Source organism: Botryllus schlosseri, chromosome 1 (genome assembly GCF_051294905.1).
Source record: "Botryllus schlosseri isolate E-star chromosome 1, Bs_hap1, whole genome shotgun sequence".
In the NCBI taxonomy this organism is placed as follows: Eukaryota; Metazoa; Chordata; class Ascidiacea; order Stolidobranchia; family Styelidae; genus Botryllus; species Botryllus schlosseri.
Genome location: NC_137236.1, coordinates 12242310 through 12260343, shown reverse-complemented (window position 1 = coordinate 12260343; position 18034 = coordinate 12242310). Strand labels below are relative to the sequence as shown.

The window sequence follows — 18034 nt, the reverse complement described above, 5'->3', positions numbered from 1 at the left end:
ACTAAGAAAATATTAATCAAGTTCCTACAATAATTCGATTTTTACTACGCATTTTATCACAATTTTCAAAAAGTTTCTTTAGACTCTCGCGGGCCGCACCGAAAGGCGTGGTGCGTCGCATGCGGGCTATAGTTTACCCACCCCTGATCTAGCGATTACAGCGATAATGGAAGATTTTAGTCGAAACAGCCCCATAGGTTATCTCCAAAATAAGAGCCAATTTGAAAAAATAAGGCCATATTCGAAATCAGTGCCCTTCAGAGCCCCCAACCCTATACTCACTTTGTCTTCCTAAAAACATGTGTTGACTAGTGTAAACATCGCAGATGTTGCGGGCCGGAAAATCAGCGTCTGCGAGCCGCATGCGTTTGGTATCGCACAATAGTCCAAACCTTGGTTTGACGAATGCAACCAGGAAAAGCAGCCAGACATGTTTATCGTTGCCACATAGCTCAATATACACCAGCAGCTCTGATTTCAATAAATTCTTTCTCAATTCATTTGACAACGAGCGATCGTCGTATTGTAGCGAATGTCTTTCAGATAACATTTCCGTATATCAAAGTCTGTCGCAACGAGGTTGATCTAAGCCTGCGGTTTAATAATCTTCTCCACTTTAATATACTGTCAATATTGTTAGTTACAACTTATTAAAACACTGGCTCAATTTTACCTGCCTCTTCCTAACCAATGTTCAATGTATATTACCCAAATTTGTCTCTTATGACAACTTCACGGTACTCGAATCGCGAACGGGGCTTGCAATTGTATATTTAACAGCATATTAATTTACATGTAATTGATCTGATAACTTGAGACGAAGATGGCCGGTGCCATTCATGCATGTTAGTAGAGACAGTCGAACAGCCCTCTATTACATGTGCGAACACTGCCTATTATAAGCCTACAAATAAGATACTTGGAAAATGTAGCCAAGCGAAACAATGTCGATATGAGAGTTAGGGGCTAATTATTGAGTCCAGACAATATTGAGGCTATCGTTCAATTGATGAACCTATTCAAACTAGACTGGTACAAATTAGCCATTTAATTTGTTGACGGTCAACTATAATTAACGGAGATCTGAGTAGATCTAGTTCTAGTTCTAGTTGCGTATATTATGAATTGGATAGTTATAGTTCTAGTTGCGAATTTTCAAAAGTGAGTAGTTCCAGTTCTAGTTTTAGTTGCAGATTTTGAAAATTCGGTAGTTCTAGTTTTAGTTGCACAATTGAAAAATTTTAGTCGCCGAACAACTTGTCGAACACTAGTGTCGTCTTTTTGCGTGAATCGTGATACCGCTGTTCTGTTGAATGTGCATTGTGCAGCCAATGCTAGCTTGGAGCCGTCATTACTAACAGTGGCATAGCCAGCGTGAGGTTTTTTGGGGTAGAAATCTCTCCCACTTCAAACTCCAAACCCCGTCGTTTCAAAATGTCGACTATATGTCTGATATTTCCGATAAAATCAAAATTAATGAGTTGCCTAAGAAAATCAAATTCAGTTCAGTATAATTCTTAACCTTTATTGACTTGAGGTAGGCAATAATTTCTCTGAGAATGAGAAGCAAGAAATACGCTGGCTGTCCAAGTCAGAGGTTTGCACTTTATTCTAAAGTATATTAATTTCTTAATTGAACGCATTGAATTGCGTTGTTAACACAAGCTGCCGGGTGGATGTGTTGCTATTACGCAATTAGAAAGTTGGAGTACAAAAAAATAATATTTATTCCACTAATAAATTAAATCAATGGTAAACAAAGAAACATTGTTAACTGAGTTCATTCACACCAACCCCCACGTATGTCCTTCGATCGAGACACCAAAATGTAAAGAATATAATAGCTTGGTCACCACATGCCGAGCGGTATGTAAATTGGTAAAATAGCCTTGTTGTTTTGGTAGTTTTGCAGCCATGGTTTCTGCAATACGCCTTCTCGCAGTCTCAGCCGAGTGACAGTGTGTCTATTGCATCATCCTCACGTAAATTAACCCTTGTGGTATCGACTTTATCGTGAATAAATTTCGCATACGACGAATCAAGTTGCGTAACCACGGTGCATAAATGTCTACCAAACAGCCTTCAAAGTAAACGTATTTCCGGTTTGATTTATATATCCCGTGGTTTTATTATATATTAAAATATATAGGTCAATAGTCACGACGCAGCCTTCAAAGTAAACACATTCTAGGTTCGATTTATACACCCTTTGTGGTTTTAATATTAATTCAAATGAATAAATCAAATTTCAAGCAACTTTACTCGATCCGGATTTGGCCCGTGGGCCGTAACATGACCAGGTCTGTCATACGCTAATCGGCAAGCCTTCGGGCCGCTCCAGATTTTCAGTGAGTCACAAAAACCAAAATCAACCACATTACACATCTAACTACACTTACATGCATTACTTAAATTATTCGCCCTGAACCAACGGTCAGTACAAAGTCAGTCGTCTTTTGTAGTTGGCTCTAGTCGTTATTTCTAGTTCTATAGTTGATGGTTTGGAAAACCAGTAGTCCTAGATCTAGTTATACTTCCTAGTTTTGAATATTCAATAGTTTGTACAAGTCTGATTCCAACCATATAGGTGGCCGGGATATGAGGCTATTCTGCAGAGGATACACTAAACCATGAGTACACAGTGCCTGTACAGTAGTTAACTGATACATTTACATATATGTTCGATACTTTTGTATCAGGCTACTAAAAATATTTGTTGGATTGCAAATGCAAATCCACTGATATGCCACTCATATAATCTATGCTGTAAGATGGTTAAAGATGACGTAACGATTCATTTCTTGTATTCGGGTCGATCAAATATAAGTATTTGTTTATTTAGTATATTCATATTCAAATGAACCCGAATATTTTCGGCTGACGCCCGTCAGGGGCATTCGTAAACCACTAGTAGAGAATTGGAAAGAACATTGTACATTCTCTACTAGTTGCTGACGATTACCCCTGACGAGTGTCAGTCGAGAATATTCGGGTTCATTTCAATATGAATATACTATTCAATTGTATATTGAAGTTCTGTACCTTCAAGAAGCTCATCACGTATTCAATTAGCTAACCATAGAGTTGCTTCTCTGTCACGATAAATAGATTTTTACATCGCATGAAAATTTGTTATTTTACGGCTAGTTTATTGAATTACTGCTTTTGAACATAGGGTTTTGTGAAAGTTGTACCTGAGATCTCTCCATCATCGTCCATTTGCAGTCAGATTTATTTAACGGGGTCTCGGTCGGTCGTAGCATGTATAGTACCAGTATAATGAAAAAACGGCAGGTTGATCACAGTTCCATTAGATATATATGTATTAAACACTCCATTCGAGCTATTCTATCTGCTAATATTTTCAAGACGCGGAAAATCGAGACCGACATCTGGATATTCGGGTTATTTCTTACTAACATTAGCTTCGATTTGTTGCGATGTATCTGACTATATCAAGGATTGACAACCATTTTGCTATTCACGGCAGCAAATCAATTACCCATGTAGCCTACAGCCGCATTTCAGGGAGTAGTCATAATGAACCAACTGGACGCCAAATACCAATGTTAAATTGCCCATGCCCATTTCTGATGAGCTCCGGACTGATTTATTTATTCAGATCGGCTTACTATACCCACCGAAATCGCGAGTGGTCATGTTATGAATATTATCTGGAACTAGCTATGGACGCGCGAGGCGCGAAGATTTTTCCGTTTCACGACTTAATTTCGTCATTATTAATAATAGTTTCACATATTCCTATCAGGCATTTAGCGTTTCTCGGCCCGCCAAATAAGGCCTACTTGTTAAGACATAGAATACCCCTATAAATGCTGCGGCCCGCGGCGTCGTCAAAACGGAAAAACTGGCCCGCAAGCACATTTGAGTTTGAGACCTCTGAACTAGAGCCTTCACGAGTATTTGATAAGCAATACGAATCAAGTATTGCGATCGGTCGAGTACAATAAATGGGTGAATTCGAGGCCGTTTCAGTAAAAATTCAAATTGAAGAAGATACCATATATTCGTAGAAATGCATTTAGTCATGACACATAACAATTTTCAATTCAAATCGCAACGCGATAATATTAACTCATAGTATAGGCTACATTGTCCTCAATACGATTCTATATAAAAGTATGCGGCCCACTCGCAACAGCGCAATTATAAGGCGACTAATTGACTAAGATACTTGTTTTAGAGTCGCGCTACGGCATGACACGAAGTCACTATTAGTATAGCTGTGTATAACTGATCGCTGTATAGACAGTCTGTAGTTGAATATGGGTCTTCATGTTTTGTCACCAATGTCAACCAAAGAATTATTTTTATGTGTCATGAGAATGACGCCCAGATTTTGGGAAATTATCGAGCAATATAGATTAGCTCTCTATGACCCTCAATTGTAGCTACACCTTCACTAATTAATCCATCCGCTCATATGCTCCATACCAGGGTTGTAACCAAGTCACATGGTTCCGAGTCACGAGTCAATCATACTTTTGTGGTTTTGACTCGAGTCGAGTCGAGTCATTTTCAATTCATCACAGACTCGAGTCCGAGTCCAAGTCACCGATTAAAGGGTCAAGTCCGAGTCATTGTGTTATGACTCGAGTCGAGTCCAAGTCACAGTATTGAAGTCATGTTCAACTCATGTTTTCAATCCTGCTTGGGTGATATCGAATTCCCTGTTTGCGAAACATGCTCATTTTGTCCCTATCAGAGTCTTGGCACGTGTTTATTTAGGCAGATAACGGACAGGTCCTGGCCTCATTTACCGATGCTAAAGATAACTTTACTAATCTTAGAACTTAAAATCAAATATCTCTCTTGTCAGTCTGATACATCACCAATACAAGCATTCAGTTTTTATTATGAACACATCGACGATAGCTCACGAATAGCTGATAGAGAACCAACGAATTCACGTCTACATACCATCTGATAGAGAACCAACAAATTCACGTCAAGATACTAGTTGATAGAGAATCAATAGATGCATGTTTATGTAGAGGTATTTACAACAGGCCAGCATGCTGTAAAATCGTGCATGCAACTATGTGCATTGTGCAGTGACAACAGAACAGATACCTTTTGATTATACTAAAGGTTTTCCCAATTGCATTACCGACTACATCGCAGTTACAGCATTGGAGAAATAATTGTACAATGGGGCTGTTCAAAAACATTTTTTCAAATTTTCTGGCTACTTCTTAAAATTGCTAGATTGCCTAAAAATCAAATTTGGCTCAATTCCAACCAGTAGAAAGCAATGCTATGAAAGAAAATTTTAGACTAATTACAAATAGAGATTTTCGAATTTTACCGGCTATCTCATGATATTGTTACATTGTGTAAAAATATGATTCATAGCAAATTTGACTCAATTCCAACTAGAAAAAGTGAAGTTATTAGATTAGAATGTTTTGGATATGAAAAAATAGTCGGCTTACTACTATGTAATTATATCATATGAAAGAATTTCTCACTAAAATACTCCATTTATTTTCAAATCCAGAATATTCTCCTCTCAGATAATTGATTCCACTTTTTTCAAATTAAGCCAGATTCATTGTTCCTTTTATGCAACATAACAATTTTATCATGTAACCACCAAGTAAAATAAAAAAGAAGTTATTTTAGAACAGCCATATTGTACAAACATCACACAACATTAGCCATTCATTATTACTCACGTGCACAATGCACATACCTAACAAAACGTCAAATGAACGAAGGGCATTGTGTGTTTTCACAGACAGCAGATCAAATCAATGAGTTACACCTCAAAAATACTAATGTGGAAAGGAGAACCTCAAATGTGTTAAAGCGGCATGGCCGTAGAATGAATCCACATCTACTGAATACACGTTCCACTGGTGCACTAGATGCAGGAATTGACAAGCATTTTTGAACCACACTGAAGAGCATTGAATACTCATTCTTTCTAGTCGCATAAAAATGCAAAGAATCATCGCCTTCAAATCTACACATGAGCTTATCAGTCTCTTCACCATCTGAGTCATTTCATTGGCTCTAATTGAACTTTGATTCAATTGTTTGCTTGTATAATTGAAAAGTCTTGAGTACTTTAATTGCGGAGGATCTATTACCTCTTTATCACTGGACGATTTTGTACAATGCATTGCTACTATGTATCATTTTCTGTTGTTTTTACGGCGGCATATCTGATATATCAGACAAGTGCAACGAAAGCAGTGGTGACAAATAGCGATGTCGGCAGAATTCGTCGGATGCGTTGATCTAGCCATTATGATTCGCAAATTTCTTCATCTTCAAGTCATATAAAATAAGCCGAGTCAATGACTTGGGTCGAGTCATGCGTAACGACTCGAGTACAAGTCGAGTCAATCCAAATATTGACTCGAGTCGAGTCGAGTCATTTTCCTATTTCAAGAAAATGACTCGAGTCAAGTCGAGTCATAAAAAAATCGTGACTCGAGTCTGACTCGAGTCGAGTCATGACTCGAGTCATTCCAACCCTGCTCCATACAACAGTTGACTACTACGGAAAAACATTTGTCCTGCGAGCTTTAGGCCATGGAACGAGTTAAGCCAACAACATCAATTTAATGTATGTCAGCGTATGTCACTGTTTGTTTTTTAAGTAAATTCTGCGAGATAGCAGAGAACTGCAAAGGCTGACATTATTAAACAGCAAATATTTATTGACGGTACAGGTACAAATTTTGCAACAGTGCGTTGCTCCTAAATTTGCTCGAAATATTGTATTCCCAATCACCTGCACTACCGATATGCTTTGGCGAAGGAGATGCGACACAAGACGCGATACCTTTAGTAATGTCATCTAGGCTGCACGTGCACAACCGTTTTATCACCTCTATATTATCCGAAGATGATGAGCGCCTAGCGGGATAGCCGCTGATACCAGTTTTCGAGTCTTTAGTCCGGGATCGAACCCACTACACCCTCTCTCCCCCTCTCTCTCTCTCCCCTCTCTCTCCCCTCTCTCTCTCCCCCTCTCTCTCCTCTCTCTTTCTCTTTCTCTCTCTCTCTCTCTCTCTCTCTGTGATACCTACTGATTTCCACTTCTATTTGTACGAGAGCCATAGCAAAGACATGTGGGACATTTCGACAATAACAGGCCTGATACCACAGGCCAAGAATTTTTTCAGTAGGCTATATATTACAGATTATTTATTTTATTTATTACTTATTATAGATTCAGTCTATTTTCAGTACGAATTAGGCGTACATCAGGTGCGCCATGTCCGGAAATACCATTACTTTTACCGAATTGGCTCTATTTTTTTGACATATTGATATTGCTACTTCCTATATATGCCATGAAGATGGAAGGTTAGTGGGTAACATATTGTGTTTTGCGGTCCGGGGAGGTGAATGTGGCCTCAGATTAGTTAATATCAGTGGTTCCAAACTTTTTCGACTCATCGCGACCTTCTCACACAGATTTTCGCCCCCGCAATATTCACGGATCCGCAAAAGACGACATGTAAACGAGAAATTTATTCACCTAACTCTGTCCGCTGGTGAATTGACTAGGAAAGGTCATGTTTCTGAATAGGTGCTGGAAAAAACGGTTCTACTAGCCGTTGAGTTAACTTTTTTTGCGCAATTCAGAATAATCCGTCTACATGTGCATTTTGGCCGTGTTAATTAAATATATCTCACTGGCATTTTCGCCCGCTATCGCCCCCTACCCTGTCGTCTCTTCGGGATTTTCGCCCAATTGTTTCTCAAAATCGCCCACGTTGGGAGCCACTGGTTTATATCATCTCTCATCCATTACTAACATATGATTTGTAGTGTAACGATAATACAATCGTTAGTTTCATTCTGAAAATTATCATTTGGAGGCTATTTTTCTGGTAGACTACGGTAATTTACCCCCTTTCCATTTGAGCTACAGAAAGAGTCAAATGAAAGTTATCCCATCACCAACGATTGATGAGCTCAAAGGCAACACGCTTTGAATATCAGACATTGTCCCCTGCTATAATTTTCAGAAATTTTAATTCATGTGTATTTTAAGTATGTTATAAAAAGTGTCGTGACGGCCCACAGTTGTTTTTTTCACATCTGTGACGAGAACACGATGAACACGTAGCGATTCAATGTGTGAAATGTCACGAAGATAGCTTACAAAGAGTAGGGTACTTTTGTATGACGTTGAGAGATCAGGATTACTGCTGGGCACCTCAAACGGTCTACCTGCATTAGACTGACACTTCACGCTTGTGGACTCGAGGTGAAGTCTAATGAATGCAATTTGTAATCTCTGTGGTTTGGTAAAAGCCAGCGTAACACCGTGATGATAGATATTTTTCCATGAATTACATGCCAGGTTGGATCCAAAAAAAGAAGTCGAAGCATTAACCCAGCGTTGCTTCTGCTTTATTACCAAATGTACACTCGCCTTAAATTCTAGTGGCAGCGTTACGTCACTGACAGATTTGAGTTCGAATGATGCTGCGATATAGGATGTCATGAAAAATGAAGTTGACAATAGTAGATGCTGTAGCAACTGCAATGACACCGACTCCTCAACATTGTCACGAATACACAGTAAACCAACGCTTTTTACTCGGGATTAGCTAAACAACGACCTGGGTTGGAATGACAGAAGCAAGCAACCAGATAAATCGCGTCAAAATGATGCTAACGAAATTTTTTGGATCATGGATAAGCATGAGCATAAACATTCACTATCATCGCTTCCCTGATAACCTCGGAAATATGAGTCTATGAACGAGGTGGAAGGCGTCACCTATATAGCCACTAAATGGAAGAGATATATCGAGATAGCTGGAATCCTTGCATGATGTCGGAGGAGATAGCGTAGTGGTGACGATAAGCGACTACCGCCTGGCGGCCTGGGTTCGCGCTTCAGGTTATTCTGGGCGGGCACCTTTTTCCCAGCGTCGATGTTTTTACGGCGACAAAGCAAGCCCAGAAACGGACCCAATAAATGAGCGACGAATGGAACGAGCAAAATGGAGCCGCGGAATAGAGACTACAATCGTTAAAGGAACTATGTCGGCCACCTCGGCTGAGGTGGGTGCCAGTTTAGAAAACCGTAACCGTAACTGGTCTTTCGGCATCGTCCTATTTGTTCATTACATCGAATTGTGTCTTATTGTATTGTTAATTGTGTGTCTTGTTCAGATAAAATATAATCTGACGATTATTGATTATTGGCAGATTACGGCCACTGCCTAGTCAAAGGAGTAATAGAAAACTGTCCTGCAAATGACTTAAGGCTAATTTGAGTAAATAATCAGAGTTGTATCTATGAACTTCAGTTAGGCAAATCCTGCACATCTTTCACCGCTTCTTGGTAAACAACAATATTGCATTTCGTTGGTGTCTACAAATCGTCATCTCTTTGTAGGCTCAGGCATACTATGTTTGTTATTGCCGAATATAGGCTAACTGCTATTTATTGTTCACTTTAATCACATTTATAAGTAGATGAAATTTAGTGTCAGGCATTGCAACATGAAAGATTACGATGGAAAAACCAATAAATGAGAGATTTTTGTGTTGGATCTGCGGAAAAGAATAATTTTATGCAGCACAGCTTCGGTGTACTTTTCGCATATTCTTGTGCTTTCAGTGCAGACAGACTTACTAAAACAGTTGATACAGGCTGTTCAGATAACATGTAATCTAGTTTAAATTAAATAAAAAATAATCAAAAATGAACTAAATTCGGTGATATCATGAAAAATCTTTCCGGAACAGTTGAAACGAGATGTTGATATTTTTGGCTCACAGCCCTAATTACCAGAACAAGTAGCGGCCTCCCTTCTTAATATATTAGGTGATATCTATCTGGCAAATGAAATTCGGGAAAGTAACTGAATTTCGCATACTGGGGTAAATCCCGTTTTACATTCTGCTCAATATCAACGTAGCAACACACAGACGTCGAGTACATTGTCCGGTCTGGCCTAGACCGTTAACGTGTAAGCTATTATTCCCTCGCATCTCCTTGTCGAAATTGTTGGCGAAGCGACGGAAGATATTGATTTTATGAGATTAATATATCATTTGATTGCTCCACTTGATATATTTAGCGACGTTTAAAAAGTGAGTATGTACATCAGCATTGTGACATTGGATATGTGGCGAGAGTCGTCGCTAGGTATCGTGTACAAATCACTTCACTGAAATATAGGGTCGGAATTAGCAGTGCGACGTCACGTGACGTCATGAGGTTAACGTTCGCGTTACACAGAACATTTCAAAAGTGTTCACGTTCACACGAACCTGAACCTTTCAGAGGTTCACACCATCCCTAGTAATTATTCATATTACTTAAGTCATATTCATGCCACACGGTTAAGAAGACTATTCATCAGGGTGTTGCGGATTATAGCTTCATACAGAGCCATTTAATTGTGAATGAAGCAATGTAATTGTAATGAAGCAATAATTACAACGCAATAAAAAGGTATGAAAATGACGAAATTTAATCTCATATAAAATTATATAAACAAAGCAATTGAAGCTCATGTGTAGCCTACTGAGAATGTTAGTAGAATGAATGCATGAGGTGACTCACAAAATTCCAGGGAATAGTAATAGTAAAAATATCGAACCTTATCGAACTTACATATATTACATATATATATAACAATGAATATAACGGAAATGCTTCATTTTTCAAATGACCGAGTATAGCCTGATTGGACGTTTAGCACTTGGACACACGTTTGGACGCACTTGGAAACGTGACATCAACCTTCTGTAGTAGATCATGCTATTTGTGGCGCCAAACTGCCAAACAGACTGTGTCCAGAATGGATTTCGACCATCCCGCCGTACAACAGAGCATATCCTGGCACTGCGTACAATCATTGACACCTGCCGCTCACATAAAAATAATGCTGTGGCTGTATTTGTTGACTTAGCAAAAGCCTTCGACTCGGTCTCGTACCCAGCCATGGCGAAGATCCTCAGATTCTATGTAATTCCTGAGGTGATCAGGAACGCCATTATGGCCCTCTACATTGACACACGAGCGCGAGTCCGAACAGATGACGGTCCAAGCGGAGATTTTACCACTTCGGCTGGCGTACTTCAAGGTGACAACTTGGCACCATTCTTGTTCGTGATAATCCTTGACTTCGTGCTACGAACGGCCTTTCCGGACAACTCGGACTTCTTTGGATGGCGGCCACGGCAAGGAACGCGTACCGTACGCGTACGACTCCCGAGGCTATCCACGTGAGTATTTTTGCCTACCCAGACGATCTCGCCTTGCTTGCCCCGAATACCGCATCGGCACAGCGCCTCATCAACCAACTAGACACTAGAGCAGTGGTTCTCAACCGGGGGTCCGCGGACCCCTAGGGGTCCGCGAAGCAATTTCAGGGGGTCCGCGAGACCTCTAAATTTTTTAAATGGTTGATAACGTAATTTTATTTTATTTATTAATTTGAGAAAGCATGAGGCAGCTTCGCACCACAACTGCTAAAACTTCATGACTCATATCATCATAATAATCGTTTGACATGAACTATCGTAGTGTGGAAATTCATTTTCATTGCCAATTTTCCAATAACTTGCCGATACAAATATATTGCTGTTTAGGGACGTTTTGTTGGGGTTTGTGGAAAAATAGAAATATGGAGATAGTAACGTCAATCAGGGTTACTTCGTAATGTCTGCGAAACCTACTCGATTTGAATTTGTCAGTCCCATCAAATTAGTGAACAGTCGTTTGAAATAAAAATTTCCGAAGTATTTACCTAATTTGTACCAATGCAGGGATGAAAACCTCGCCACGAAATCCATTTTATCCTGCGATAGACATAACCACTATATGAACAGCTTCTTGGAGGTACAGAACTTCAATATACAATTGAATAGTATATTCATATTGAAATGAACCCGAATATTGTCGGCTGACAGTCGTCATAAATCGGACGATGCTGCTTTTGAAGCTCGACTATCAGATTTGGCGCATTATTGTGGATGTCCTATCTACAAAGCTGTTTTTTTTATGAGCAAGGAGTGTCTCGTTGCTATCAAAGCATTACGCTCCGACCTTGAAATTTAATTTATATCACCAGTTATATTGGTATGCAGCCTTGTCTTGTTAATGTACAATTGTTCATGGTCGAAAATGTTTGCCCGTAAATAAATTGTAAACCCGAACAGAACAAGTCGTTTCATGACAGTCCTTCTCAGGTTGGAAAACATTTGGCACATAAAATGTGTCTATACTATTAGATTAGGCTTTCACTTTGACGGTAGGAACTCTCTGCGGGCCGATCATAATGCCGTTGCGGGCGGGATCCGACCCGCGGTCCGTATGTTGCCCGTCTCTGCGCTAAATGCTGGGTTGCGGGCGGGATCCGACCCGCGGTCCGTATGTTGCCCGTCCCTGCGCTAAATGCTGGACGTTATATGTTCATAAAATATATGTTTTTTTTTTTCATTTTGGTGCCATAAATGTTGCGATTACACCAAAAGTATCGTCGAAAGCGTTATGCGTTAATACTGCATTAGCCTCCATCTATATTTGCGTAAATGGTTTCCGGCCCTCATTCATATCAAACGAGGACGCGGATTTTCAAGACACGACCATGTACTTCAAGAAATACAGCAGCAAAATTAGCTTTGAAATAATAAAAGTCTACCAATTTCTACATAAATAGTATGATGTTATTTTCAAGAAAAATCATGATTTTGTTGTTTATCACAAGCCTACAGTTCATATTTGCACAAGACAGATGAAGGTTGCACCATAATAGAGCTAAAATTGAACTAAAACTTAAGGGGGTCCGCGAGGGTCCGTGACGGTCAAAAGGGGTCCGCGAAGCCAAAAAGGTTGAGAACCACTGCACTAGAGGCTGCCGCCGCTCTTATGGGCGTCCAGATCAATGCCAAGAAGACTGAGGTTCTGGTCATACCAGCTCTGTCGCAGAACGCGACACCAATTCCACGGTTGTAATGACTCGAGTCATGACTCGACTCGAGTCCGACTCGAGTCACGATTTTCTGATGACTCGACTTGATTCGAGTCATTTTTTCAAAATACGAAAATGACTCGACTCGACTCCAGTCAATCTGTGTATTGACTCGACTTGGACTCGAGTCATTGCGCATGACTCGAACCAAGTCATTGACTCGAGACTAGGGCTGGGCACAATGATTCGAGTACTCGAATCTGAATCGAGTATTAATTTTACTGATTCGAGTCGAGTAGTAAAAGACGATATTTTTGAGTACTGAAATTACACGCTCCTCGTCACTAAAAGTTAATTAATCACTGAGAATTATAGTCTTGATACTATTTTCCACTGTGGAAGGCTTAGAACCCTGATTGGCCGCATCGAAGCATACGAAACATAGCACGAAGCTACCAACGTTACATGAAATAACACATTTCAGAAGTCATAATCATCTCATAAACTTGTCACGAAGTGCAATGAAATTGGTATGGTCGAAAAATACCAAAGTCTCTTTAATTTGATGGATAATAGGCATTATATTCTTTGTTCTGGAATAAAAGTTAATATCTGAACTTTGATATACTTCATTCTGTTATGACGTCATATTGAACGATGCTCGAATACTCGACTCGACTCGAAGCATAATACGTGATTCAGAATCGAATCACTCAGGTACTCGATTTTGCCCAGCCCTACTCGAGACTCAGACGGCCAAGGCAGACATTTCATTGTAATTCCGAAGCCAACACACTTGGGATTTCGTCTGTTGGTACTGGTACTTGAATATGCGACCAGAAACTGCTAAAAGTGAGGAAAATTGGTATATTATAAATGCGAAACATTCGATATCACCAAACAGAGTTATAAAAAGTGGGTTTACCAAGACTTTAACTGGAGCTGAGCAGTCTATACAATGACTTGGACTCGGACTCGAGTCATAATTCCATGACTCGGACTCGACCCTCTGCTCGCTGACTTGAACTCGGACTTGACTCGGTGGTGAATTCAAATGACTCGACTTGACTCGAGTCAAAACTATAAAAGTGAAATTGACTTGTGACTCGGAGCCTTGTGACTTGGTTACAACCCTGACCAATTCAACTGGAAGAAGTCAGGCTCAAGAATGTCAAGAGTTTTATATACCTCGGTGTTGACGTCGCGGACTCTGGAAAAGCACTAAAGGCGAGGCGAGCAAATGCCTGGGGCGCAGCAAGACGGCTACATTGCCTCTTCCACTCAAGTGCCTCACTCCAGCTCGAGACCCGCATTTTCCGTGCCACTGTCGAGCAGATTCTTCTCTACGGAATAGAAGCACTCACGCTGACAAAAAAGCTGGCTAAGACACGTAACGCCAACTACGATGCAATCCTCCGCTACGCAATCGGCATCCACCTCCCGGAGCACATATCCCCCAATGCTCTGCGCAAACATACAAAAACGGTCCCATGTCGTTTGCTGGCTGCTGAACGACGCTTCCGCCTAATCGGTCACCTAGTGCGGCATCAAGACGATCAACCAGCCGCCGCCATCATCAACCACATTCTGACGGAGCCATGGCGCAGAGGTGGCTGGAATAGACCCACATGGCGCTAGACAATAGAGACCAAACTAGCGCAACGCGGGCTTTCGCTCGAAGACGCCCACGACCGCCCACGCTGGAGGCGCTTAACAAGGGCCCAAAACGGATTATCTTGATATTCTTTTGTTTCCTGTTTTATTATGCCCTTTTGTTTAATTATTTAATTGAAAGCAATATGCTAACATTACTTTAATTTCCGATGAATGAACGGTATGCCTTCTTTTATTGATTTTAAGGCATTTCACGACCGAAGGAGTCAAGTTGGTGCAATAAAACCTATAGTTTCAAGTCATATAGTCATCGGTAATACCAAGGCTATTGTAAAATTGTCTGAGACAATGGCGACTATACTGGACGGTATGGTAGGCATAAGAACTCTCTATCTAAGATAATCATGTCAATCCACCACATATATGGGAATAATCATTGGCTGTCATTGCGTACACTAGACGGAAACAATGGCTCAAGAAAAAGAATGAAACTGATATGTACCAAGATATCTATATAGCTGGTTCGTTCCGAATGTAACTTGAAATATTTTTGATATCATATCAAAATCGGGTAACTGATAAGTCTGACCTAACTCCGAAACGACCGTCTCGTACCATCAAAGGGAATACCATTTAGGGCAGTGGTTACCAACCTTTTTGTCTTCATTCCCCACTTCAGGTTTACTCCGAGTCTTCATTCCCCACTACCCAAATATTCTATATAGTCCACCCTCTAAAAAGGCCCTGTATATGTAGATATACTGCTGTATCAGTTGTATCAGATGTATCAGCTGCATCTCTCAAGTATCCGATGCATCGACTGTATCAGCTGTATCATTCAAGTATCAGCAGTATCAGGGAGGTTTCACACTGCAATAAGTATCACGTCTAGACTACGTCTGGGATGCGCGAAATAGTCTGGCACCGATAGCGTGAGAATCCAAACGTCTGGGGGTTTCGCCCCCAAGAACCCCGTCGCGCGATTTCGATGATCAGCAAAGTTCGTGCGGCCTGGTCACCGTAGGCGCCAAAATATTCTATAATGCATGAATGAATATAGGTGGTAATAGCATATATATGTCGCTATAAACTTTATATCCTCTCAGCCCACGTAATCAGATTTACCAGGTGCGGTCAGTGAGCTGCTGTTTTGGAAAATGAAGGCCACGTAATTAATGATTAAAATTACTCAGGTTTACTTGTCCGTACAATTACTTCGTCACATGTTGTTATTTTGTTACCTCTTGTCCGCTATATAGTCAAAAGATATTGAAACGCATAAACGTATTAAACTAAAGTAATCACACGATTCAAAATTGGTATTTCTTCACTGGTAAATAATTTTTCTCTGGTGGATGTTATTTGTCCTGTGGGGTGCAGATTGCGACGACATGATAATTCGGCACGAGCGATTTAAGCACCTCTGGACAACTAGACTTGTATACATCGACGTTTACGGTCAACATAAGGGCAATCCTCTTCGGCTAAGGTTTTCTCGCTGACGATTTTTTGGCACACTTGTCGGAGTCCCATATTGACCGGAAGTTCTTCGTGGTAATGGCCGACGCCAAATGTCTATTTCTATTTCTATAGTTGTGCGTACTTTTCGTGGGGGAGTCGTCAAAACATGATGTGTAATTTATGTTCATTCACCAGAATAATTTAGGCCACCCTTCGAGCACATCCATCCCCCTCCGATTGGGAGTTTGGGTTGCAGCAGTTTCAGTCTTGGTATGTGGTCAAAGTCCAGTCGGTTTTTTCGGGACTTTGGTATTGGAAATGTTTCGCGCTGTAATCGCGCTCGAGGAACACTCGACTATAATAAACCATATAGTAATTGTATGTGGTATATTCAGGATTAAATCAAGGCTAATATAACAACAACCGGGTGCGGTCTCATACCCTGTGGTTCGAACCATCCCGAGTTCACATCTGCGATTGGCAATACGGGGAAATTACAGGGGTTGGATTTTGTTTTAGTGCTTTGTGTGACTAAGTCAACTGAGAATGGGCTGCATATATCTGCTAACATAGAATTTAGTACTGTACCCAGTTATTAATTTTAACATGAATGTACTCCAAACAAAGCAATTCACATTATATAACGTTCATGTGAGGATCTGGATCACTACACTAGATAGTATCATCCTTTATGATACGCTGGCGAAATATTCTGACTATTTAATTTTGTAGCTCTCAAATACAAGTAGGCCTACGTCTATATTTAGGTATTCATTTCGTGCACAAAGCTTCAAAGCATATTTTATGTGCATGGCTCTCACTCTCAAAAGTGACATACAGATTCTCCTCCTTCGATATCCACACGATGTGCGCTGCAGGATATAATACCTAGTTCGAAACATTTTGTTGAGACTAACCCTAGCAAGCGTAACAGCAGTGTTTTGACGGGAAATTGGTGATCTCAAAGTATGCACAATTCATTTTACATGAATTATAATAACCCACTACATTTATGAAAACATATGTGGCAAAGGCGTAGCGCGACCAAAAATGTCGGCGCTGGAGGCAAGGTTATGAACCACTACTTGAGGAAAACCACTAGACGAAAACTACTCGAGTACTTCGTTACCGACCACCTCCGGGTATTTTGGCCAATGCAAACCAAAATCTTTTGGCTTAGACATGGAGTATGGTAACTTAATATGGCAACCGAATATGGTAACTGAATATGGTAACTGAATATGGTAACTGAATATTTATAGACTCGAATTAACCTTAGAAAACGATTGACTTTGGTCTTTATGGTGAAGCAGAAGTCACAAAACATGCAGAATCGACTCTTTAGCAATCAAAGAGCAAGATTCACATCCGAATTGAAAACGATGTTGGAGACCAAATTTCTACCCGCTACATAACCGAGTACTTCTGTGATATTTATTCTCTATAGTCGATTCACTATGCCTGCAAAATTACTAGCATTCACACAGGTCACAATATTTACGATACCAATTCAAAAGGGGTCCTGAGTGATCAATATAATATGAAAAACTAAATATATATGTTGCCCGCCCCTGAGTCATAGATAGATCCTTTCAAAAGGTTCTCGTTCAACAGAGCCTTTAAGGGGTTTGCACCATACTTACAGTTGCCACAGCTCTATGGAGTAATAAACCCTATAATAAATGACCAAGTACATTGAACGTCAACGGCGAAATCATATATTTTGGAATCGGTGCGGCAGTAACTAGATTCCGACCGATATTTCGGGATATGTGTCTTCATGAAAATATCGGGATGGGGCAACTCCGGTCGTCAACCTCACAATTGTTTGAAAGTGATATGGTCATGGTCATCAGTGCGACTGGACTGGTTTATGAGCACCATACACAATACAATAAAAGTTCACTTATAGGTGAAAACGCTGTGAATATTGTGTCCTTAACTACATGTATTTGGAATTGTATGTAGGCTGCTATATTTTTGCACTCAGCTGGAGTTTTGCTGCATGAATATGAAGATTATATAAGACATCA

The 18034-nt window shown here is 40.3% G+C and overlaps 1 protein-coding gene across 1 annotated transcript in view; it reads right to left on the bottom strand.

Annotated features, from left to right (window-relative positions):
- Positions 1 to 3281, bottom strand: part of LOC145441998 (uncharacterized) — a 230707-nt gene extending 227426 nt beyond the window's left edge. The window contains exon 1 of the mRNA XM_080319984.1: positions 3195 to 3281. Within this exon, the coding sequence (XP_080176110.1) occupies positions 3195 to 3219 (25 nt within the window). The 5' untranslated portion in view covers positions 3220 to 3281. The remainder of the gene's footprint in view (positions 1 to 3194) is intronic.
- Between the last annotated feature and the right edge of the window lie 14753 nt (positions 3282 to 18034).